The sequence below is a fragment of the Boleophthalmus pectinirostris genome, unplaced genomic scaffold, assembly GCF_026225935.1.
Source record: "Boleophthalmus pectinirostris isolate CB_2022bp ecotype Guang Dong unplaced genomic scaffold, ASM2622593v1 HiC_scaffold_2, whole genome shotgun sequence".
Classification (NCBI taxonomy): domain Eukaryota; kingdom Metazoa; phylum Chordata; class Actinopteri; order Gobiiformes; family Gobiidae; genus Boleophthalmus; species Boleophthalmus pectinirostris.
Genome location: NW_026571152.1, coordinates 22611063 through 22635863, shown reverse-complemented (window position 1 = coordinate 22635863; position 24801 = coordinate 22611063). Strand labels below are relative to the sequence as shown.

At 40.8% G+C, this 24801-nt stretch overlaps 1 protein-coding gene across 5 annotated transcripts; it reads left to right on the top strand.

Moving 5' to 3' along the window:
* The first annotated feature begins 238 nt into the window (after positions 1-238).
* On the top strand, positions 239-24065 carry LOC110169624 (CUGBP Elav-like family member 2). 5 transcript variants are annotated; one of them, XM_055155796.1, is made up of 13 exons: positions 239-425; positions 11137-11333; positions 13722-13804; positions 16055-16103; positions 16853-16987; positions 17841-17920; positions 19003-19161; positions 19248-19311; positions 19479-19613; positions 20066-20194; positions 20300-20473; positions 20571-20714; positions 20805-24065. In XM_055155796.1, exons 1-13 carry the CDS (start codon positions 313-315, stop codon positions 20930-20932), a joined length of 1590 nt encoding a protein of 529 aa, XP_055011771.1. In that variant the 5' UTR covers positions 239-312; the 3' UTR covers positions 20933-24065. The 5 variants fall into 5 exon arrangements, with proteins under 5 accessions (XP_055011771.1, XP_055011769.1, XP_055011768.1 ...); XM_055155794.1 differs by having other exon boundaries at positions 16832-16987; XM_055155793.1 differs by having other exon boundaries at positions 16832-16987; positions 20568-20714.
* The last annotated feature ends 736 nt before the right edge of the window (positions 24066-24801 follow it).

Genomic DNA, 24801 nt, shown 5'->3' with positions numbered 1-24801 from the left:
CTCAACAGTGACAGTTGAAATAAATTATGTTAAATTTCTCAAAGTTTTCCTAATACGAATGTCAATTAGTGTAAGAGTGGTCCTGCATCCACAGTTTTACTGTCTGCAAACGGGGCTGCCGCAGGCAGCACAATGCATTAGCGCACGGTGAGCTGTCAGAGAGGATTATTTCAGCCACGCCAGTCAGTGAAGGGGGTGGGCGCGCTCTGCTGCACTAAACCCAGAGAGCGTGGGAGGAGATAGAGAAGGGACTCAAACAGAAGGAAACGGGAGAAAGTGTCTTTCTGAGCGGTGGATTTTTCCAGAGCACCGATGTTGGAGCACTCTTCTGAGCTGGCCCTGGTGCAGAGTTTGTATGCCAACAGCATGCGCTGTCCCCCCTCTGCGGCCGGGATCTCTGTCAGGAATGAGGACCTGCCTTTGAGGTACGTTGGCTTGTCCCCTCATTCAGATCCCGCTTGTGTGGAGCAGTATGTATTTGTACTACTCTTTGTCTGGACTGGATATTGTCCTAGGTTGTTTTGTTTCCAGTTAAGGCATTCTTCCGTGATATGATCACTGTTGTTTCTCTTTCCTGGGAAACTAAAGGGCTTCATTTAACACTATGAATGAGTGAGTCTATAATGTCAGACCTGTCTGAGTGAGCAGGCTCTTGTACTGTACAAAATGACTTTTTATTAACCGTCACTTATGTGTGGAAACTAAGGTAGGATAAAACTTTGAGTTAAATGCAACAAAAAGGAGCACTTGATACAGTGAGGCCTGTTTTTAAATGGGCAGAATTGAACAAATGTATACAAATGGATCAGATTCAGTGAATTTTTGCATGACAAGATCAAGTTTACCCTCCATTTTGAGAGCTCTTGGTAGATCATTGGTGTGCATTTGCTTTAGAAATATACCACGTCTGAGAAATGTGCCTGTTATATGATGGAGGTTATATAGTATTTTTTGAGAAACTACATAAGTATAACTGTTTAATGGTGCTGCTGCTCAACTGTGAACAAAAACATTTAATGTAAACAACAAAAGCATGGTACATGTGAAGGATTATGTTGGGATTACAGTTGTAATAATCTCAGATTAGGAATGGGCTAGTGTTAGAAGGTGCCAACAACTGCACCAACCATCAGATTTCACATAGTCTCAGAAATCAAGATATATCCATGGCATATTGTAGATTTTTTGTCGGTATTATGGAAATGGGAGCGGCTCTTTAGGAGAATAGTCTTCATAACAAATCTTTTCAGTGTGATCCCCTGAGATCCAATTGAGTCAAAGAAAATGTGTGGATACTGCAGATGGAGCGACATTATTGTATTTTTCCTCCATCTTAATGAAACCTGATTCTCTAGAGAGGTCTAGATTGCCTTTTTATAGCAGACCCTCAAGCTTTAATGGTAATGCATGTTGCATAGTGGGCTTGTCTGCATGTAGACAAAATAGGTCGCATATCACATTATGCACCAACCCATTTTAGACACCGTTTAATGGAGCTTCTTCAGTCCTGGTGCCAGGTTGCCTACAAAATGCCATAGATACAAGGATTATGTGGGATTTCATAAATGGGATTTTTCTTAACACTGACTATGAATAATATTTTAGGATTGTGCAGCTGTTGAAGCAATAACGGTTGCTTTGATAATTAGGCTGGGCTCCCCTCAGCCTCTCTGCCATAGCAGTACTTGACAACAACAGCCCCCTACCTATCCCAAGTGTAGAGGCCTCGCCCAGCAAGTCCGGCACAACAAAAGAGGACAGGCGCCCCCTCCCCCATGAAACAAGGACCCATCACAAAGTGGAGCTGACCTGTGACCCCAGGAAACGGCCAACAGAAACTGCATGTTGAGTTTTGAGAAGATTTATGATCTGTCCGAAAGAGAAAATAAAACAAGTTAAACATAATTATAACACACGATATGACTACACTACAGGGTTGATCAGCCATTTATTTTAATAATACTCTCACCTCCTTATCCATACATGTAGCCTAAGCATAGACTGATTTGTGTTTAACACATTAGGGGGAATAAAGTCGAGATAATTAGCCCACATTATCCAAACAAATGAGGCACTAAACTAAAGCACCACGTGCATGTCCTTATGGAGGCAATAGCCTACAGTCGATTTACAACGCATTGTAAATCCACACGGGGCAGCAGTAGCTTTTCAGACTTTTAGAGAAAGCCACGCCTCTGGTTTGCTGCAGCTTGGTGTGCAATGTGACAGCGGCTTGCATGAAATTATTTGTGCTGGGGACGAGAGAGAAATTAGCAGGAAGAAACAAGGCGGATGCTTTTTCAGTTTTGAAGAAGACGCCCCCTCCCCGCACCTGCTCTGCCTCGTCTCCTCGGTGTCTCGCAGAAGTGGAGTGCAAGTGAGCGGACGTCGCTTCTCATTGTTAGATTGACGCTGGTTTGAGCATGACTTCGGCGTATAACTTGGATTTTCTCCCTCTGGCGGAAAGTCGGTTGATGTCTTCTGGCGACTCAGTGTAAGTAATGTATCTGTACATTTACGGTCCGTTCAGATTGTCCACAGGCGGTGAGCCGCACCTCGTGGCGCGTTTATATGTGAAACAAACAAGATAGTTCAAAGCGGAGGGAGTAGGCTAGCGCTAGCTTCACGAACAACTGTAATGCTAACATTGTTAGCATCTAACAGCCAACGGGGAGGGCTCACATGAAGTTAGGTTACTTTTTATAACTCCAGTAGTATTCTTGTATTTGACCCTAAATCAACCATACATGCATATATGTATAAAAGTACACTTGGGACGGAGTTGGAAGGAAACAAACAACGAAATGCTAGCGACCGCAAACTGGGCGCGCTACATTTGTCAAGTGACATGTGTTTCCGGAGATAAGACATTTCGATATTTGCGTTGATAAATCGTATTGATAAGCTTTATATAGAGACAGTGCGTTGTGTGTGAATGCCCATGGTAGTGGGCAGTTTCCTTTGCGGTCTTGGTCAGTGTAACAACTCCATCCCTACGCTGATGTTGGGTTTAGTTAGTTGAGTGAATTGAAGACTTGCGTTTGTTCGCATCTGGAAGTTCAAACTTGAAGGTAAAGCAATCAATGACAATTTTTTTTTTCGCAATTTCGCCCCTGGATGATGTGTCTCTCTTTGTAGTTGTGTGCCAGATACGCAGCTGCCTTACTGGACCTATTTTGTAGGCAGAACACGAGTCTCGCCCCTTTCCCTGTTAGCATTCAAGCTAACTGCTCCTCAGCCCATACTCAGGCTCAGAAGCCGCGGCTCGTCCATGTTGGGAGAGTGCTGCTGACTTGAGGGCAGAAACACGTGGTTTGTTACATTATTGAGCCATTAATGGAAGCCTTGTGACAGAGCATGTAAACAAGCAGAGACACTGGCCTGGCCCAGAGCTCATGTAATAACTCCCGTCTCAGCCTGTGTTTGCTGCCTTCTTTACATTTTAAACATTAGCACGTCTATATGCCACAGCACACTTTAAAACTGATACGTGCTTGGAAATAAAACGTATTTATTTATACAATCTTCACATTATTTTGTGAACTCTTTGATGATTATGGACTCATACTTATTGCAGTAACCAATCCAATATAGGCCTACATTTAAACCGACTGATTTTGAGTTGTTCAGTTTTCTGGGGTTTTGGCATAAGACCCTACATATTGCCATATCATTTAAAAAGGGCTAGTGGGCTATTGCATGCTTATGCAGTGATGGGTTTTTAGCATCCTTAAATGCAATGGTTTGAAGATTTAAAAATTTTATTTAAATTTTTTAAACACTGTGTCAGTGGTCCCAATTTTGACATTTTTACACCAATAGAAAGGCATAAAACACTTGAACATCAAGACCTCATGCATGCGGCAAAGAAGCTGATTAGAGCCAGCTGTATTTGATTGATTTATCGCTGTGACTGTTGACAGTGAGAGTGTCACTATCTGAGCTTAGGACACAATCCTTTGGCAGTCGTTCAGTGAGTTAAGTGTCACTGTGCTCTTGTGTGAGAGCAGAGCAGCTGATTATACAGAGTTTAGGACCTTGACTCTTGAGTGCGGGTTGGTCTGTCTGATCCCTTGTGGTCCGTACGATGAGAGAGCACTGGACAGCCAGATGCAGAATGCCTCTGGTTTGTCACCCGTTTTTGTCTGCTCCTGCTGCTGATTTGGAAGAGTAGTGATTAGAAGACAGCCCATACTGGGTCTTCACACTGTGCAGGAATGCTCATAATCCGGTGTTCTATCTCCTCCATGGTGCGCGAAGATCCAAGGTTGAACAAATTTATTTGCTAGCTCTGCCAACAGATATTGTAAGGAGCATTATAAACTCAAATGTATGGTACAGCATGAAAAACTGCCAGTAATTCAGTTTTCGTGAATGGTAATAAAACACAGTTCCACAAGGTCAGAATTAAGGGAAAAAAAGGTTTATTGTGAAAAAATTAAATCCTCACTGACAGATAGGGGTTAAGTTACAAAATTAGTAACAAAGTTAAACAATTGGCAATGAATATAAAAAAAATCTAAATTATAAGTAAACTAAGATAAACTTAAGATAAATTAGATTACATATCTATACAACTGTGTTTGAACGCAGTTTATAATTGCTTAAATAGTTGGATATGATAAGAATGAAAATGTTAGCTTGGCCTTTTTGGAAGACTAGCGCACACTGCTGAGTCAGCTTGAAGTCCTAAAAAAAAAACATTTTTTTGGCCCTTTTGCCCACCTCAATTTCAACACTGTCACAAATGCAGCACAAATATTGGCCTTGGGAACAATAAAACACAATAGTCCCTTTTTAATATTTCTGTTAGGCATTGCCTGCTACGTTAAACAAGCATGCCATGAAAACAAGCCATTGGGGTTTTAACATGGAAAGTCATGTATGTTTTTGTATAAGTTTGTGTGATCTACAAAAAGAGTTCTTGATGTGGAAAGGAACATTTCAGTTTTTGAAACTGAGTGGTCTGATCAATTCCTCTATAAAACCAACGTGGGCTGAACCCTTCATTTGCCCTTTATATATGTTCCTTTGTATACGTATGGATACATATAATTTATATAAGACTGCATCAGCCATTTTGTCTAATCATGACCATTGTAATACTCAGGCTGCACCTGCAACCAACAGTCATTTCACTAGTCGAGTTGTCTAGTCTGTGATTATTATTTTTTTCAATCACTGATTATTTTCATTCAATAAGCTGACAAGTCAAACGATATTGATGTTTTTGAGGTACATTTTCTACCACCTAAAGGTAAATATGCCTTCTAGGTAGAGAATATATATGAAATGTGAATTGTGTAATGTTAATGTTAAAAATGTGAATTCTTTTATAACATTTGAATCTACCATCAGTAATTTGACAGGCCAACCCGGCCTTGTTTTATTCTCACATATCACCGCTAGACTATACTATACCTCATTTTAATTTAGTATAACTTCAAAACAATTAAATTATTTTTTTTACTATATCTCCTACATCCAGCTTCAAATAAACTTAACTATTCTGCAATTAAACTGCTGCACTTTTGTCATATTTTTCCTTCTCTAAAAGATAAAAAAATGTTTGATTAAATCTCAATAATAATAATGGTATTATTATTATTATTATTATTATTATCATTATTACATCACGCTGTGGTCCACTGCTTTTTCAGGTCAGAATAATAGATTGCTGTGTGAGTCCCTCCGGTCACATGCCTGTCACAGTAATCAGAAGTAATTGGTGCTTTTAGCTGGATGTTAGTCTCTTCATTTAGCTTTGGTGATTGCTGCCCCATGTCTCACCTGGGCTCTTTACACCCTTAAACTGGCAGTGAGGTACCGTACGTATGTTAATGTTTACTAAACCGCATCTTACAAACAGCATCGCCATCTATAACCGCCAGAGGCCCTCGCTGTGATTACGGACCTAATGGGGCGGGCCTTGTCATCAGATGCAGGCCGTCTGTTAACATGAGGTCCATTCAAAGCCTGATTGAACATGTCTGTCTTCATCTGGAAAAGGCAACAATGAAATCAGCCCATATGAAGCCAAATGAAAGTTAATGCCAGGATGAAAATATAATGACTCCGCATCATATCCACTATGTACTGATTAGATCCCACTCACGATCAAAATGGAAACACACTCCTGTTTATGTTCTGGCCCCAAGCCACATCAATCCCCCAATGTCATTATTTCTTTAAAAGCTTTGTCACACTGCACTTCTTTCCTGATGATTATGAATATGTCTCACAGGCATTTGCAGTGAACACACTCAAAATGTGGTCATTGAGGTTGTAACCCGGGCTACGCGACCTAGTCTGACAGAGACATTCGTGACAAGTCAATTCAGCACATTATTAGGCCTGTCACGATAACAATATCTGAAGCATGATATATATTGTTGCAGAGAAATATTACCATAAACAATAATATTAAAACTACTTTATGCCACTGACACAAAGCAAGACAATACCAGAAAATAGACAGTATCACTAAAACAGTCAGGCTCAGGCCTACTTATTATATAACATTGCATTTCACAATATCAGAAGAAAACAATCTATATGCAGTCAGAAAGTTTGTTTTTTGTTAACATTAGATTGAGGGCATTATATCCTTAAAGTAATTACATCAAGTCATCTCTGTGAGATTATCATTTTTTAGATCTTAATTTAGCAGTAGTTCTGTCAGATGAAAGATATTATCCTCACAACTCAAATGGCTTTTAGAATCGTGCAGCTCAAGTTCCCATTTTTGGTCTGACAAGTGTGTTTTGATGTTTGGATTCGGAGCTTCTGAGACACTGCTCTCTACCTTTGATAAAATATTCATGTATTTTTAGGGACAGAACAGGAAGTACAATGAGCCAAGCCTGGGACAAACCAGTTTTTATGTCCAGTCTGTATGCGGCACAAGTATTATACATCTAAATAGTCTTTGCGTCTCTACATGGTACACAACTGTTTCACTTGTGCTAACTCATCGTGCTGGGGCCTGTGAACTTAGTACTCACTTTTCCCCTCAAACCACAGTGACACTACGCAGCTCGTTGCCAAAACAGCCCTGGGCAAAGAACAGGTTTTGTCTGTTGTCCAAAACACCTTCATTTTTTTTGGTCACTTTTTTTCTCCTTTGGTTAAAAATGACTTGCAGTGTGTCTTTGAAAACACTTCACACAGAATGCATGCGAACGTGCAGTTTCTCAATTTGAGATCCAGTCCTCATCTAAACCTGAACCATAATTTCAGATCAGTAAATTAATTGCAATAATTTGTAGGGATGGAACAATAAACAATAGTTTATTGTGATAAAAAAGGGTAGAGAACAATCATTGTAGGACATTTATATCATCATGATAGACATAATAGCCATTACATCACCAGAATGTGCAGGAAAAAAGCTACTTATCCATGATGTTTTCTTCTAGATCATTGTTATTTTCAGTTATAACAAAGTGCACTACTATAACAGTTTAAATAAAATGGAATGTATTCATAATATTAAAATTATTAATAACCTTAAGTTTTGAAAACAAGCAACTTGAATAATTATCGTGAGATATAACTGATAATCACAATTATTAGCCATGATTAGCCATTGTGACACCAAATTTCAATATCGTCCCATGCCTAATGCCTTTGTTGATCTGATAATTTGTCTGAATGTGATACCATTTTTAAATATCACCCTGGCCAAATTGCAGACACAGACTCTAAGCTCTCCAAATAGCTTGTTTTATTAGCCTAATTGTCAAGTTGGCTATTATGGTCCTAGGACAGGGGGTGCAAGCATGCTTGCACGCCCTCCTCCGCACTCAGACACATGGTTGAGATAAATCACCTGTTTTTATGGTGCAGCAGGAAGCATGCCTCTGTCTGACGCTGACTGCACTGAGTGACTCGTCAGCTGCCGCAGGGCGTCTTCAGTGGAGCCGCCACATCACATGGTGTTTGTGAGAGCTCAGCACAAGACCTTTCAACACAACAACTTTTACCATGTATAAGCTTGGGAAGCTTTAGTGGTTTTAATTTCTTTGTTGACTTAAAGGTGCACTACACAACATATTAATCTAGAATTTATTAATTAAGGGTGTTTCTATTGGTCAGAAATACAATGGTTCCTTCTGTGAATAGGGGCAACTCTCCACAGATTTGATTTGCTTAGTACTGTAACCTTCTTGTCTTCCTTGTGATCAATGGGTTTAATCTATACTGTGGAACATTCTAGGCAAAGCAAAAAATATTATCATAGAGACAAGCAGGGGGCGGACCCTCCCCTAGAAACAGAATGTAGTGCATCTTTAACACTGGTTGTTTTGACATTTTAACCTGGCTACAAAATCTGATATTTCTTTCAAGTGCTTGGATAAAATTGTAAATGGACTTGAGTAGAGCTGCACAAAGGCAGCAGTTATTTCTGCAATACAATGTCCCCTGTAAACAACAAAATAACCAGTTTAAACCTGTTCACACTGTAGTTTAAACCTCTACAAACATGTTCTGAAATGCTTGGGGTTCTTGTATTAGTTTGGCAGATCATCTTTGAGTCATCTATGTTAAATGTTAATTAGCTGTGACACCTTTGAATGTATACTCTGAATTAAATCCTTGTCTCAAAATATGAAACAAGTTTCAATACTAAACAGAAATATTGCAGTTATATATATATTTAATAATTTTGTAATCTTGGTCTCTTAATAGTTTGTGTTAACCTTCTTCTAAATTCAATTTGAAAAGTGTATTAGTGTGTTATAACAGTGAAACACACAATTTTAAGATAGAGCCTATTAAAAAGCAAGTATTATTGCTGTTAATTTTCATCTGCGTGGCTGAGAAGACAATTTGCCGCTGGAGGGCCTGAAGAAAACACTGTGAAATTAAGGCAATTTTGAACCAGTGCTGCAAACGTTGGATCTTGAACAAAATCCACTTTCCTCTGCTTGCACCGGTTTAAATCAAACGGTAAGATTTCATCAAAGGGCCCTGAGCAAAATGGCGGCAGAGCTACAGGCAAAAGTGTATAAATGGTGTCACACTCGGCGCAGAGGCCCCTCAGACGAAGCCCCCGACACCCACAGTGAGTCGGCCATTGTAAGGCAGAGCAGCGGTGAACAATATGTGATTGTTCCCCCGCTGGGCTGAGGAGCTGGAGGTTACCGCCTGTACCATCGCACGCGCCCAAAGACCAAGCTTGACTGGAAATGTGCCCATGCTAAACCAGTGCTGTTTGTGTCGGAAGGAGCGGGCGCGTACACTTCACATTTGGATTATTCTTTACAAACTCTCATTTCCATGCACTTTGTAATGTACATCAACGTTGGGCTGGTAACCGCTACAGTTGAAGTCTTGTAGGATTTTTGAAGCCAAGTTACTGCAGTATAAGCTGTGAGCATGTCATTTAAGTCCTTAAAGGAGTTTGGTGTTTCTGCTGAACGACTGGGTTCGATTTGTAAAAGATGGATGACTCGTGTCCAAAGGTCTGTGTGGGCTATAGTTTTCATAATGGCCTCTCTGTCTTCATTGAGAAAAGTAACCATTTTGTGCTTTCTAACATCATTTTCAGCAGCTTTTGCTACTTTACGTGTACTTTTAACCTGTCATATCATTCTGAGGTATGTATAGGAGGTCTGATTAGGTTAGCTGTTTTTTTTGTAAAGATTGCTTCCTCGCACAGTAAACATATGTAATCTCGATTTTATCAGAGGCAGTCAGGGTGTTGTAGTCGGATGCATAGGAGTGATATTGATCCTCTGTCCCTAAAGGCACGCCTGCAAGGAAATGGCAGTTAAGTTTATCATTCACCCCATTACCACAAAGCGTTCTGCAAATCTTCAACTTTTACACTCCCTGTACGTGTAACTGCCTTTTACTGCCTCTGTAGCTCTAATGTGAAATGATGATTCTGCAAAAGTCCCAGGTGCTTTAATTTGTTTTGTTGCCATTGGCTATTGTGACCAATTTAGCCAGTTCCAGAGTCCTTTGAATGGCTTTGGGGTTGTTTGGAGTAGTTTTTGATGTATTTTCTGTAACTTACGGAGAATTATCTTTGGTGCCATTATATGAGCTCTTTATTGCAATTAGACTAGCAGTTTATAAAGTTACATTTTGGCTGTATGGACTTTTAAACTCTTTTTTTTTACATTAACTCTGCTCTTTCTGCAGCCTTAATGTTTTATTACTATATTTTGCAGAAATATATATATTTTTTTTTTTTCAGTAACATGGCCATAGTACTATAGATCCCATAAATAGTTATGCTGTGACTTAATATCTGGATTTGAAATTTCATCTTTACACTTTTACTGTGTGACCATTACTATTGTAATAAATCTTGATCTTGCTCTGATCAAAGTGTTTTTTTTTTCTCTTTGGTGTATTCTTTTCTGGATTAAAAATATCCATTATGATGTCAGGTTGGCTATTACTGCTTTAACTTGTTGTATTGATTAAGTCAAGACCCATACAATCACATAAAGTCACATTAAGTTATATTATTGACCTCATTATTGACAAAACTGCTCTGCTCAAAACTGGAGGTGGGCAATATATCAAATTATTGTAGAAATCGATCAATTTTTGTTTTGTTTTTTTCCATTGCCAATAATGCTGTTTGGTTACAAATCAGAACAACAGACAGACTGACAATATATTTGTGCCAATACTTTATTCCTCCCCCATTTAACAAACTTATACACAACACTGGAGTAGTACCCTCAAAAGCTAAATGTCTTTCCTTTTTAGTGGTAAGGTGGTCAAGTTTGCCAACATATCTGCTTAAATGTTAGAGATTTAAGGCCAATAGCTATATGCTAGAAAGTGTAAATATGTATGAGGTCTTGATGTCTTACTGTTTTGATGATATAAATGATTTTGATTTTTTAAAATATTTTTTTTTATTCTTTTAAATAAAATGGAAAAACCTATGTCGTAATATTTCATTTAAGTTCTTCCTTTCAAATATTTTAGTACATTTCTGTGGCTTGAATTGAAAATTGAGCTATTTTCTATTGTCAATATAGCCCACTCCTCAACCTGTTTCTGTCTCCTTAACACCCCCCGATTTATTCATAATAGATGACTTATGAGATATTACAAAAAAGGTTTTGCAGTAAAGGTAAAGTTATAATTTCTTGTTTCTCTTTTTAGCAATGGCAACGGCAACAAGATGAACGGGTCACTGGAGCACCTGGATCAGCCAGATCCAGATTCAATCAAAATGTTTGTGGGGCAGATCCCACGCACCTGGTCAGAAACAGAGCTACGAGAGCTGTTCGAGCCCTTCGGACCTGTGCACCAAATCAACATCCTCCGAGACCGTACTCAGAACCCCCCACAGAGCAAAGGTACCAATGCAAATATGTTTTTAATCAAGTTGTGCTTCGCACTCACATTTTAGAGGCAGGCATCTGGACATGGTTTTAGGCATGAAGGCAATTCATCTTTTATTCATTATATTTCATTATACTTTTATTAGCCATTACTTGGAAAAATGTCAGAGGTTACTATTTTTAGATGTAGGATTATGATTGGAACAAAATGTTTTCTCGTTACTTTACATCTTTCTTGTGTGTAAGAAAAACAAATGACATGTAAATTTTTACATTGGATTTTTCCTATGTGGGATTCTCTCGACAAAGTCTTCCGGCAGACAGTGATTTGCATACATGGATTTTACATCTGATGCCCTCCCATGCTCATGACATGCTCTGGCTATTATTTCCTGCTTGTTAATAATGCAGGAAATAAATGGCTGCAGCACATTTGTTTTCATTGGTCACTTGTCCCAAACATGTGGTGGCGTCCCTTCACATTTCTGTGCTGTCCTCGGGCACAGCTCTGTGCTGCTTGTCTGTGCACGCACTGCAGTGTTGTTTTGCTTGCACAAGAGATGATTCACTTGCCTTTTGTTTCACATTTTCAACTGAAAAATGTATTTTTCTTGACTGAGATTTCAAAAGCTGCATTGTGTGAAGAAAATCAGAAAAGGTTGTCCATTAAGACATCCACTGACTGGCACATTTCGAAGCAGCTCTTGTCTGGAGCGTTTTAGTTTTAGTTTAGCAATTACAGCTGACTTAAAGTGGAGGCTGCGATCTGTAGAAGCTACCAAGTACCTCACTCAGTCTCCTGTAACTAACTGCAGGTGAATGAAGTCAATGTGCTGCACTGATGCAACTGTGTCTGAGCTGTTCTTCTGTCTCTCCCGCATTTCACTTTAAAGGCATAAGCCCCTTTAGGATGTAACATGCTGGGACACACTGCTAGAGCCCTTTTTTCTGCTGATTTGAAGTTTGAGCTCTTGGGGTTAGAGAGTGGGTTTAGAATTCATCTAGGGCTTTGCTTGACCATAACAGACATAAAATGTAAAGGCAATTTACCAGAAATTGCTACATAATGTACCTTTTTTGTGCAGAAATGGCTTTGGGGCTTCCCAGATCGAAAATAACAGTTGTTCTCTTTTTTTTCTAAATGACTCACTGCACCTTTGGGACACTAAATGAGTTATTAGGAACGTAATAAAATGTGGTACGTGCAGTTGTCCTCCTTGTGTTCAGCGGTGTATGATGAAGTCTCCTGGGTACTTCTTATGCAGTGTGTGTAAATACAGCACACAGACTGCAGTTCATGGTGTGGATGAGGAGTTCAAAGACCCCCTTTTTAGAAGGGCCCTCCTCTGTTCTGTCAGCTGTGATGGCCTATTGACATGTTAATGCAATGTTAATGTATTCTAATAGATAATCTAGCCTTATCACAGCGGCCTTTGGCTAACTCTGTGTGAGCTGGAGCCTCAGACCTATCAGTCTCACTACCGTGTTTCTCTCCATAGTGGAGTCATTGGAGAGAAGGCACTTTTATCATAGTAGAGCCAGTGACATTATCTCCAAATGTTTATATGCATAGGTGATACACGGTCGAGCTGCTATCGAGATTTTGTCAACTACTTCCATTTCAGGTTTTCTGCCACACATCTATTGAAGCTATTCCTCTATTTTTATTTTTTTTTTAAGTTTTGTCTTCTGCAGGTCATGAAAAAAAAAAATCATCTGATAAGTGTGACGCCTCCCTGGATGGTTTATTTAGCTCCAGTAATCGTAGGCAGGGCTAAGCGGCGCAGAGAGCTCAGCTGGTCAGAGAAGAGAGCAGCTCAATGCCCTCCCCTCGGCCTGAGCTCCAGTAACAGAAAAATACACAGTATGTAGGTCAGAGACGCTGCAGTGCTCCACTTCCACAGCCCAGTCAAACTGACAGGCTCCACGCCATGGGCGCTCTGCTGGGACGAGAGGATGAGGCTCTCCTCCCCCTCACTGTCTTTACCCCCTCCCCCACATCAGCTCACTCCTAACTCTGTCTCTGTGCCATTTTCATATTCAGTGGGTTCTGGTGTATTGCTGAGTGGTGGTCCTGTGGCTTGTCCAGACGTGGCTGACCTGTCTCCTGCCTCACTGCCTTTTGACAGCGACCTCACCCTGTGGACTTCTCTTTGGACATGTCAGCTCTGATTTACCCCAGTGCCCTCGCTGCAAGCTCATATATGAACTGTAGCACCATCTCATAGTTGCTGCTAAGAATATCCTGTCACATGTTGCTAACATGTGATATGCTAAGAACTGGCCTTCGTTTTAGCCGCATTCCTCACTGCAGCAGTGTCTGTGTAACATTTACTGTCTATCTGCGCAGTCTTTTAATACTGTTTTTGTCTCTCTCCCGCCCTTTTGTTTTTCTCTCTGCAGGATGCTGTTTTGTAACTTTTTATACAAGAAAAGCTGCACTGGATGCCCAGAATGCTTTGCACAACATAAAGACCTTAAGTGGGGTGAGTAAGCACAGAGTGGACTGTCTTTAGCAGCTTGAGCCCCTTTACGTCCCACTGCAGTCTCATAATTAGCTCCTGGCTGCTCATCACGTTTGGCCTAAGAAATGTCTGCCCCCACAATGTACTGCCATCCCACTAACAACCGAGAACATTCAAGAGATGATCAGACTCTCCAGCAGTACACACACCCCCAATTTACACAATGCACACACCCAATACACACAAAACAAAAGCTCTTCACACAGGATCCAACTGCCACAGGTGCAACACAGTGTTCGTCCAAGTAAAGCACTTTTACCCCCAACGTTAGTGGGGCAGGAGTTGCACCCGGTGTTTTAACAAAGAGGCCTCCGAATGACGCTGACTCTTAATCCCTGGTTTGATTTATTTAGAGATTAAAGCCCATTCAAGCGGGATGTGTGCAATTGCTTGTTAAACCTCCACCAGTCTACTCCGACTATTTTAAATTACTCTCCGTCCGATCAATTTAATCTTTACTAAACAACTCTAGCCATCAATGAAATCAATAGAGCTGTCCATTGGAGAAGGAGCTGCTGTCAGTGAGGTTACAGGTAAATATTGAACCGCTTTGATGAATGAGAGCAGCAGTGAGCACATACAGGCACAGCAGTAGGACTATCAATCAGCTTGACGTTTCAAATAAAGCATGTTCGAACACATGAGTCCTGAGACACACTGTTTGCCACTGTCCTCTTTTAACTTGTTGCTATGATATTTAAAGTAATCAGGGTCATTGTCCGTTTGAAGGGAGTAAATCAGGAGCTCTTTTCAAGTTGGTACAAATGGACTAAAGACAATTGGCACAACATGAGGGCGTGGCCTAAATTAAGCACAGGGCAAATTTTCACCCCTTGACCTAATTATAGCTGTGCACTGGTCAGTTTCTTGCCCTTAACAATGTCAAACACTCAATGTTATTTTGTGTTGCCTATTACGTTAGCACCACACTGAGAAAGACAAATGTTGAATATAGCTGTGCTCAAGTGATGCCTTTTTAACATATTGCATTCAATTAAATGCAGGATGTACATGTATTTGATAGCTAAAACTGTAAACCTAATCTAAAACCAGATTAGATGGTAAGAAAATAAAGCAATCTAGAAATAATCCTTAAATTTTTCATTTGTACACACATTTGTGTAAATTAGGAAGTAGAATGTGGTAGTCTAAATCTGTCAAATGTAAACCGTTAATTTACTTCACTGATGTAATGTAGGGCTGCGCAGTTAGTTGAATTTTTATTTGTGATTTCACTTATTATGCTGTTCAAATACACATATTTTGCAGTTGAAAATACAATATTAGATTCTCTTACGAATTACTTGTGCAGAGCAAAGACCCTTTTCTAATCTTCTTAAGCTTTAAAAATAAAGTTTTACAAAACATTAGAGATAAAATATATATTTGGTTTTTCCTTCTGTGTAGGTTAATTTTGACAGTATAAGTAGCTGGTTGTGGTTTCATTTGAATCATATCCGTATTTAAATTTTTGCCATAATCTAGTGCTTATATGTATGATTTTGTGTGCTGTGATGCTGTAGTAATAAATATGACTTGAATAGGGCAGCTCTATTACTATATAACTCTAAGTAAAAGTGACAAGTAAGTAAGACAAACATGTCCATAAATGAATAAACTGTGAAGCGTCCAAAGACTGGCTGGTTCCTCTGTTCTGTCCCTCGTGTGCCTTGCTCTTCTTGGTCGGCGACGCTGCCAGTTCCCACACTGAGCTGGCCATCTGTCTGCTTCTTTTTAGTGCTCGTCAAAAACAAACCCACCACTTTCATGAACACAGGCTGCTCAGGCATCTCACAGATAAATAGTACTTTCACCTCACAAAGCAGGTGATTATGCTAAAAATATTCCCACGTCCCGATTAGCTCGTCTATCTTTTCCCTCCAACTCGCGCGCTACATGGAGTTGTATTCAATTTCTTCCACATAGCTGTTGAAGAAGATTGATACTGGCAGCACAGTCGATCACAAGGCTACACCAGAGCTTAAAATGAAACTCGATACTGGAGAATTTGATCCAGACATAAATGCAGAGACACTTCCTCCTGAATCTGTTGGAGAGCTGTGATGATCTCAGAGTGAGAGTGGAAAATAAGAGGTTGGCGACGGAGCTCTGGGAAAGTGGACAGACCCTTGTGATAATAATAAAGCCCCCAGTGTGGTTATTATACAGCCAGGTGCAAAGCTAACTCTTTCTTTGTTTCTTTTGCCATAGATGCATCATCCTATTCAGATGAAACCCGCCGACAGTGAGAAAACAAGTGGTGAGTAGCTTTTGAAGAGGCCTGCTGACTTCAAACCGTTGATCTCAGCGCCTTAGTGACCTGCACAGAGAAAAGGATTTGACTAGGACAAGACGGCTACAAGGCAAAGCTCAAAACGTGTCTCTTTTGTAGAGCGAAAATGAAAGGCTGAAAAGGACAGTTCGTGGAAGGTGCAGCCTCGGACAGGTTCTATACAGTGTCAAGGGTTAGGGGGATTAAGGGCTTTAAAAGGCACCAAAGGGAGAAGTGGATAAGGAGCGTGGCAGAAATGGCTGATATACCCGTCTGTCTCGAGACGGAGACGCTGAGGGGGTGGGCGCGCCAAGAGAGTTGCCAAGACTTGTACAAGAGGCTGGCACCTTGAGTGTGAGGCAGAGAAAGTGGCTGTATGACGAGAACAGAGCAAGAATAAGAAAAAGGTGTCAGATTGAGCCCTCATACGAGCCCTTCTGTGTTCTGTGATGTTTAGTCGAATTGCTTTTCAGATCATCTATTTTTTACTTTTACTGCAGCAACACAACATTAAAGGAGTTAAAATTTAATTTTTAAAAAAAGTGCAGATATTACCAGTAACAGCTTTTCTCTAAATGTATAGTCCATGAACTTTTGCCCGCTTTCAGTTCAACCAACATGAAGCATTTAATGTTATCAGTGGTTTTCAGTGTTGCAGTAAATATACTGTGTGGTTATTGCTGTACTCTCAGATCTGCTTATTTTTATATCTCTAGATGTCTCTTTTCCTGTTGCAGCGGTAGAAGACAGAAAACTGTTCATTGGGATGGTCTCAAAGAAGTATGGCGAGAATGAGGTCCGAATGATGTTCTCCTCTTTCGGTTCAATCGAGGAGTGCCGAATCCTCCGGGGTCCCGACGGCCAGAGCAGAGGTAGGTGTGCTCTGAGTCTTCAGTATAGGTGCAGTGTTATTGGCCTCATGACTGCCACCTACAGGACAATCACTAGAAACACTCATCCAGTATTTATACCAGCCCCTCCCTTCCGGCTTTATTTTTTACCTACTTCTCCCCCAAATCAAGTGCTATTCACCCACAGTAGCACCCATCACAGTGCCCGCAGCCTCTCCCCATTTGCCGGTGCATCGTGCTGTGAAGGGCCGGTGAGAGCGGAGTCGACACAATGGGCCGTTGCCTAGGCAACAGCTGGCGGCGGTGCCTATGGGCTCAGCTGGCAGCCAGCTCCTCCTCCACCACCTCCTCCATCACACTCCACAAAGACTAGAATTAGCCTGTCGTCGCATCTCCCACTTAGCTCGGTGCCGCATAAAGGCCAAGAGCTGGCGGGTCGAAACAGGGCTCTCGGGCTGATTAGACCTTACACTGACGGCCATTGAATAGACCCCAATAATTACATTGAATTTAATATGTAATAGCAACTATAAGTTGAAATGGAGCAGAAGGTCTTTTTGTACATATTGACTGAAGATAGGCCTACAGTGTGTATTTATGTGTGCATTCTATGTGTTTAACTGTTTCACCACATAGACTAGCCTCTCTGGTGGCAATTTAAATTGTCGATCACTGTGCTCATGTGTTCTCCTCGTTTTGTTCTTTCTTCATGTGCTAACCAGTGAGGGTGATTCTGTGTGCTTGGGAGTCGCCATTCTCTGTACAATGTGTTATTTGGGGTTCATAACGAGTTGTCCAAACCTTTTGTCTTGTTTTTGTTTCTTCTTGTCCCTCCCTCCCTCCTCCCCCCTTCTCCTATTGTTCCCCCCTACAGGCTGTGCGTTTGTCACATTTGCTACCAGGGCAATGGCACAGAATGCAATCAAAACCATGCATCACTCTCAGACTATGGAGGTACTGTACCCCTGAGCACCTATTTCTCATTTTTACCCTTCCCCTTCATACATTCTGCTGCCCCCTTGTGTTGGGAAGATGAAAGGACTTGTCCAAGCAGATGGTGTCCATCATCACAAAGCATGAGTCATTTCCAAAGCCACTTTTACTTAAAATTACATTGTATCCTGCTAAAATGTATATAAACAGCTAAGAAGGACATGACGTCATTACTAATATAAGAGCAAACCAAACATCTCTTTTTTTCTTTTTTTTTTATTAAATTATTATCACTGTGTCCAGTAAGAAATTGTCATAGTCCACTACTTGAATTAAGGGTAAACTCTAGAGGTTAACCCAGAATTAGCCTAGAGACTAGCACACATCCAATGAGATTTTCTCTCAAACTGGGTCCTTGTCCTCATAAAGTCTTTCTGGAAGTGGAGCAGCAGTAATTTGACAGCGCGCAGGTCAGAGGCTCCCTAGTGAGGCATTGGACCAAAGCTAATTAAGATCCTACCAAACATAACTCGGGTTGTGGTTATAGTAGAACACAGCAGCCCCATTCTCCTGCATTATTACTCCCCCAGTTCTCATCTGCCGTGGAGTTGCTGCTGGTGCAGAAGCCATTTTCCCTGTCCAGCCTGGTCCCTGTCTGGCTCAACTCTGAAAATACTTGCACCGCATGCCTCATGTCCATACGTCTGTCTAAATGAATCTGTCTGTGAGACTGTCTGTATTGTAATGCATTGATCTAAATGTCTGCTGAGAAGCCCCTTGTTCAGTGTCTTTATTTTCTAAGTGTCGTCTCCATCAGTTGTCTGCTTGTCTGTGGACTTGATTAAGCTCCTCCCAAGTGCTAAAAAAGTTCACTGTCTGCAGCATTGATTTGTGCTCTTCATGGAATGAGGCCCGGCTCAGCTGTGCATGGCAGATGTCCTCTGTGTTAGCTCTATTACCAGTGCTACAGGCATAAACACTGTTTCAGGCTCAGACTATACTTCCCTTTAGAAGCGATCCCCTGCAATTAGTTAGTGCAATTAGGAAATATACTTGACATTTTAGTATGATGTTTTCTCTTCAAATAATGTATTGTGCTTCAGGGTTGCTCCTCACCTTTGGTGGTGAAGTTTGCTGACACACAGAGAGATAAGGAGCAGAGGCGCCTGCAGCAGCAGCTAGTACAGCAAATCCAGCAGCTCAATAGCGCCTCCTGGGGGAACTTGGCTGCACTGGGAGCTCTGACACCACAGTATCTGGCTGTAAGTCATTTATGTTCTGGGTGTGGATCCTTTTACAGACATAGGTGTTGCATATATAAACTAGATACGTGTCTCTTTCTCAATAGCTGCTGCAGCAGGCCACATCTACCAGTAACCAGAGCACTTTCAATGGCATTCAGAGGTTAGGAGGTGGGTTGCAATTACGTTTTTTTGTTGTTGTTTTTTGACCCATGGGATTACTATAACTATTTTTAAGTGCTCCTGTAGATGACAAAACAAATCCATCCATCAAATTTTTCTCTTATTTATTAAATTGGCTTCAGCAGTTAATAAATTATTAATGTGTTCGCCATCAGGTATGAATCCACTGCAGCTGCAGAACCTGGCCACATTAGCTGCAGCGGCGGCTGCTGCCCAAAGCTCTGGCAGCCCCACCTCCACCAGTGCCCTCTCCTCCAGCACCGGCGCCTTGGGAGCTTTGGGCAGCCCAGGTATTAACCATTAACATTTGTGGAGAATATCATCATCAGAAATACTAATGCATACTTTGTCCTCTGGGAAAGACCCATATGAGTTTGTATAAAACAACTGCCATAGGGGCAGATTCAAAGCTCTGACTGCTCTGCCTGCTCCTTTCAAATGATCTGTAAAACTCTCTCATCCTCCATTTGCCTAATGGCCCTCTGCCGCTGCCCATTTATTTTATAGGAGTTAATCAACCCTGAGCTAACATTTTATGAGAGTCTCAGTTTTCCCTTAATCTGTGTAAATATACATTGGCTCAATTTCTTATTGAGCATATTGCAGAAGCAGTTAATGAGCCCTTGTATAAGTGAGATATTTTACCCTCCTCCCTGCTCCTGAAACACTTTTTTCCTGATTAGACTGAAACTGGTCATAATTTGACAGCCATTCACTTCAAAATGTCCCTCTTTCTCTACAGCTGGTTCAACAACAGGGTCCAGCACCGGAGCGGCCATGAACCCTTTGGCCTCTCTGGGCACTCTGCAGGGTCTGACTGGGACCTCTGTGGGGCTCAACAACCTGAACGCTCTCACCAGCAGCGTCAGCAGTAAGATTTCTCACTTGTATAGTTTTCATTGTAACAGCAACTAGACTAATGCCCACCGGCTCTGCAGTGGCAAGTAGGCGGTGACCATGTCCTTGTGTGTGGCAGGTATGGGAGCCATGAACGGAGGACTGGGAGCCTCTATGGCCAATGGTTCGGCCGCCAGCTCCATGGACGCTCTGACTCAGGCGTACTCAGGGATGCAGCAGTACACCTCTGCCCTGCCCTCGCTCTATGGCCAGGCCCTGCTGCAGCAGAGTGTCGCAGGGAGCCAGAAAGAAGGTTAGGACTCACTTAGTGCATTCTTCTACCATATGTCTTAAATCATTGCATTACTGTGGATGTAACGTAAATCTGATGTGCTCTTGTGATGAAGTAGGGCCAGAAGGTGCCAACTTGTTTATTTACCACCTGCCCCAAGAGTTCGGGGATCAGGATCTTCTGCAGATGTTCATGCCTTTTGGAAACGTGGTCTCAGCCAAAGTCTTCATTGACAAACAGACCAATCTGAGCAAGTGCTTTGGTGAGATGCCTTCACATTTATGGATTAATCAGATTGCACTTTAACATAGTTGGAGTTACTTATGTAGTTTCACTCATCACTTCCTCTCAGGGTTCGTCAGCTATGACAATCCTGTGTCTGCACAAGCTGCCATCCAGGCCATGAACGGTTTTCAGATCGGGATGAAGAGGCTGAAGGTTCAGCTGAAACGTTCCAAGAACGACAGCAAACCGTACTGATCTAAGCCGGGCCCCCTCCCCAGCTCAAAGCTAGCACTGCGAGGGTAAGTTTACCTCCTGCCAAGGTCACCACAGAGACTCAATGGGGCAGGGGGCGGAGCCCGTCACAGGAGGGAGACTCGGCCTATTCCTTAAATGGTTGCAATTCTCTTTCCACATTTTTCTTGTATTCATCCCTGCAGTTTTATCATGTACTTTTAAGTCTATTTGAATATTTTATTGTATGCTTATTTATGACTATCACTGGAGTCAGTGTTCGCTGGAGGTATTTTGTGTCACTGTATTTAGTGGAGAGCATCATCTGTGTTCCCATACATTTCATTGCCTTCAGGTCAAGCGTAGATGGGTTGACTAAGGATCAGTCAAAGGGCTGAAGCGTAGACCGTGAGCCAGTGCTTCACCCTGTGTGGCTTCTTCCATGTAGTCTGTCTCATTGTCCATCGTCCTTAATGTGAATCTTTGCACTCAGCCCCTCCCTCCCAAACGTCCCCTGCCCCCTGTCTCTTCTGTCCTGTGTGTGAGGCTACCTCTCTATTAACCACTTCCAGTCATTCCATCCATCTGCAGGTCTCCACAGAGGGGACTGGCTCTCGATGGATCTCTTTGGGTGCCAAGTATAATCTAGTAAATGCATGTTGGAGCCATACTGTGTCCTGGTGTCGCATCTTAAACCTGTGTATCGTTTTGTGTGTAGAGGGGGGGTTTGTCTTTATTGTATGTGGTGATGTTTTGTTGTTTTTTGTGCCTCATGGCTAAAGATTCTTGTGCTGTGCCCCTAACTTTCTCTTCTCTCCTCTGTGTCTTCTCTCCTCCTGTCGTGTTCTTTTCTAGAACAACTCTCCATGCCTGTTTGCTCATCATTAGCCTAGCATGTCTCCATGATGTTGAAAGCCAAGCCAAACTCGTGGCCTCATCATCCCACCATTGTCTGTGATGTCTCTCTAAGCTCGCCTGACCAATACCTGGCCACCCACTGACCCCTGACCTTAGCTCAACCTGGTTTCTCTGCATGTGTGTTCATTTTTGTTTGTTCTATAAAGAAATGTGACTGGTGGGAGAGAGGTCAAGCAAATCAATGTGAAAACTATGTTCAATTCATTTAAAGTTTTGCTGTTTTTTTTTTTTTTGTTTTTTTTTTTTGCGAATGTTTTAAAAACCTGTGGGATTTATTTTTAATTTGCTTTGTTTTTTATGTTGCTTTCTTTTTACCTCTCTCAGTAAAAGTTCACTTGAAAGTTGAATACAGGGATTGGCACACAGCTGTGCTATTTGGTGCCATTAGCAATATGTTGGCTTCTTATACGAAAATGTGCTACAGACCACTTTCCAACACTTTTGAAAGTCCAGTTCAGTCTCAGTGCTCTGTAAAGGTCTCTACATTTTGCGGGCAGTGTAAAGGAAAAAAAAAAAACTTTCACCAAGGCTAATATATATTTTGATTTTATTTACAAAACTATCAGTGTGTTCTTTGAAAAATATTGATGGCACAATATAAGGTCCATTTCCTCTGTTTAGAGAAATGACGCCTACATGAGTCAACTTTTGTAGAACTGATTCACAAATAGACAATCTGTGGTTGAAATGCACACTTAGATTACCTATATTTTATACCATTGAATCTATAGAATTTAACTAACAGAACCCAGGCAAACGTTGGGTTTTTTGTAGATTATGTTGTAATTGTCATCTGTGTATGTGGGTTTGGGGAAAGTTCAGTGTATTACATTTTTTAAAAAGGACTAAAAATCAGTTGTGATCAGTTTGACCATTTAAGGGTCACTTTAAATTAAAAATCTCAGTTTAAGTCTAAAATGTTGCTGCATTAATTGTAACTTCAACTTTTGAGATGACAAACATTTTCTGTAGTTTTATTTTCCCTGTGTCAAAGACAAAAACCGTATGGTACGTTTTTATTTTTGTTGACTTTCTGTGAATTATTAATTTAATTAATGGATGTCACTTTTTAGTTTAGTCTTGGTTGCCTAATGTAGAAATATGTTTTACAATGTCTGTACTGTTGAAATGTACACATGTCAGACAATGTACTTTTGTTTTTATAAGTGCCCACGTGTCAGCCTCAGTGTTTTTGAAGTCACACAAACATGATTTTTCTTGTATGAGTAACATTTTCAAATCCGCTTGCATGCACACACCAACACACGCAGACACTTTATTGTGGTAAACCGTGGGAGCCCCTGAAGAAGAGATCGCTTGGACACACAACACTCGACCTGTGGGTTTCTGCACACTTCATTAGTAACACACACACACAGGCTTGGTTTAGATTCATTTTGGTTATGGCTTTTGTTCAGTGACTTCATGTTTCACAAATGCACACAGCACATTGACACTAAAACTTAACCCTTCACTGTAGTGTTGGTTTACAAAATACATTCCATTTGTTCAGCACAAGTTTACACTTTTTTTAAATATCGGGGTGATGTTGTAACCCTGGTTTAAAAAAAATAAAAAAGACAAAAAACACATCATCCCCCAAAGATGGGTTCCCTAAAAACTGCATACCCGATGGCGCTAAAGAGTTGTCAACTCAGGGGTTGCTTTGTGTGAAACTGGTTCACGCAGGGTTATGACACAAAATGCACAATTGTCACCATTTGACCTTTTCAGTTTGGATTTTATTTTCTTAACGTGCATAAATATTCCAAAAAATATTGAGGTACCAAAATTTGAACCAGTACTGGAGGTTTGTTTTTTGTAAGAAAAAGCACAATTGTGGGCTGTAATCACTTTTGCAGAATGTGTGTGACGCGTGATTATAACCCAAAATTTACAAAGGTACCACTAATTTCACTTTTTGAACGTGGGCATGTGCTTTTTACAGTGTGTTTTTCTATCCAAATGCAATACAATATTCAAAGTGCCATATTATATATACGTCTAGAAACTGCCTACTCTTAAATATTAGGCCTTGGTTAGAGATTGCTGCAATTCGCCTTTTTTGTCTATATCTGCCAGTGTCCTGAAAAAGCTTTGTCACTTGCTCATGTAACCCCCTTTCCCCTACCCCCACTCTGTGTTGAGTTGTTGGTAAAATGTGTATTGTGATGTACTATTTGAACAGTTGGTTTCAAAATTGCAGATAAACAATAAAACTATACGTTTCAAAGGTTAACCCTCTTTTTTAGTGTGAAACATGTAACACTTTTCGATACAACATGTGCAGTGAAATGTTCCATGGAAGTGTTGGGAGATTAATTTGTCAAACACTGAAAGGGTAAATTGTGTGGTTAAGTGTTACTGTGAATATTTAAAAGCACAATGTACAGTCCAAAGTGGTCCCAATTTTTGACTTGCTTCAGGGGCTTCCATCACAAAATCCAAGTTAACAATCACGTTTTTGTTTATTTTCAACAAGTGCTAATTTTTGGCCGTGTGGTAGATTTGCATCACTAGATATTGTCTTGATCCTTGTCTTATAATCCGTAGAAATATGTTTAATAAGTTAAAATAGATGTTTTTGTCTTGTCTGATAAAAGCCAAAGTGGGTGCATCTTGATGTGATCTGTATACACAAAAGTAGTTTTGTTATTTTTTTTTCTTTTAAAAAATGGGTGGGATTTGAAAAAATGAATAAGACATAACAGGCTTTCAATTTCTACAACTGGTTGTTCATATGTATTTTGTACCAGTGGAGCTTTTTATATTGGAAATTAAAGAAAACAAAATCTATATACAGAGAAAAATTGTCTGGCCTCTCAATGTGGCCTCGTCTCAGCCGGGTCAGGCCTCTTTGGTAGTGTCACACAATTTTCTTGGCATAATTTTTTTTCCTGTCTCTAAAGATGCCTGATTTATAATTTTACTACATGTCTCATTTAAAGTTTATTGGGGGGGTTGGGATCTTCTAA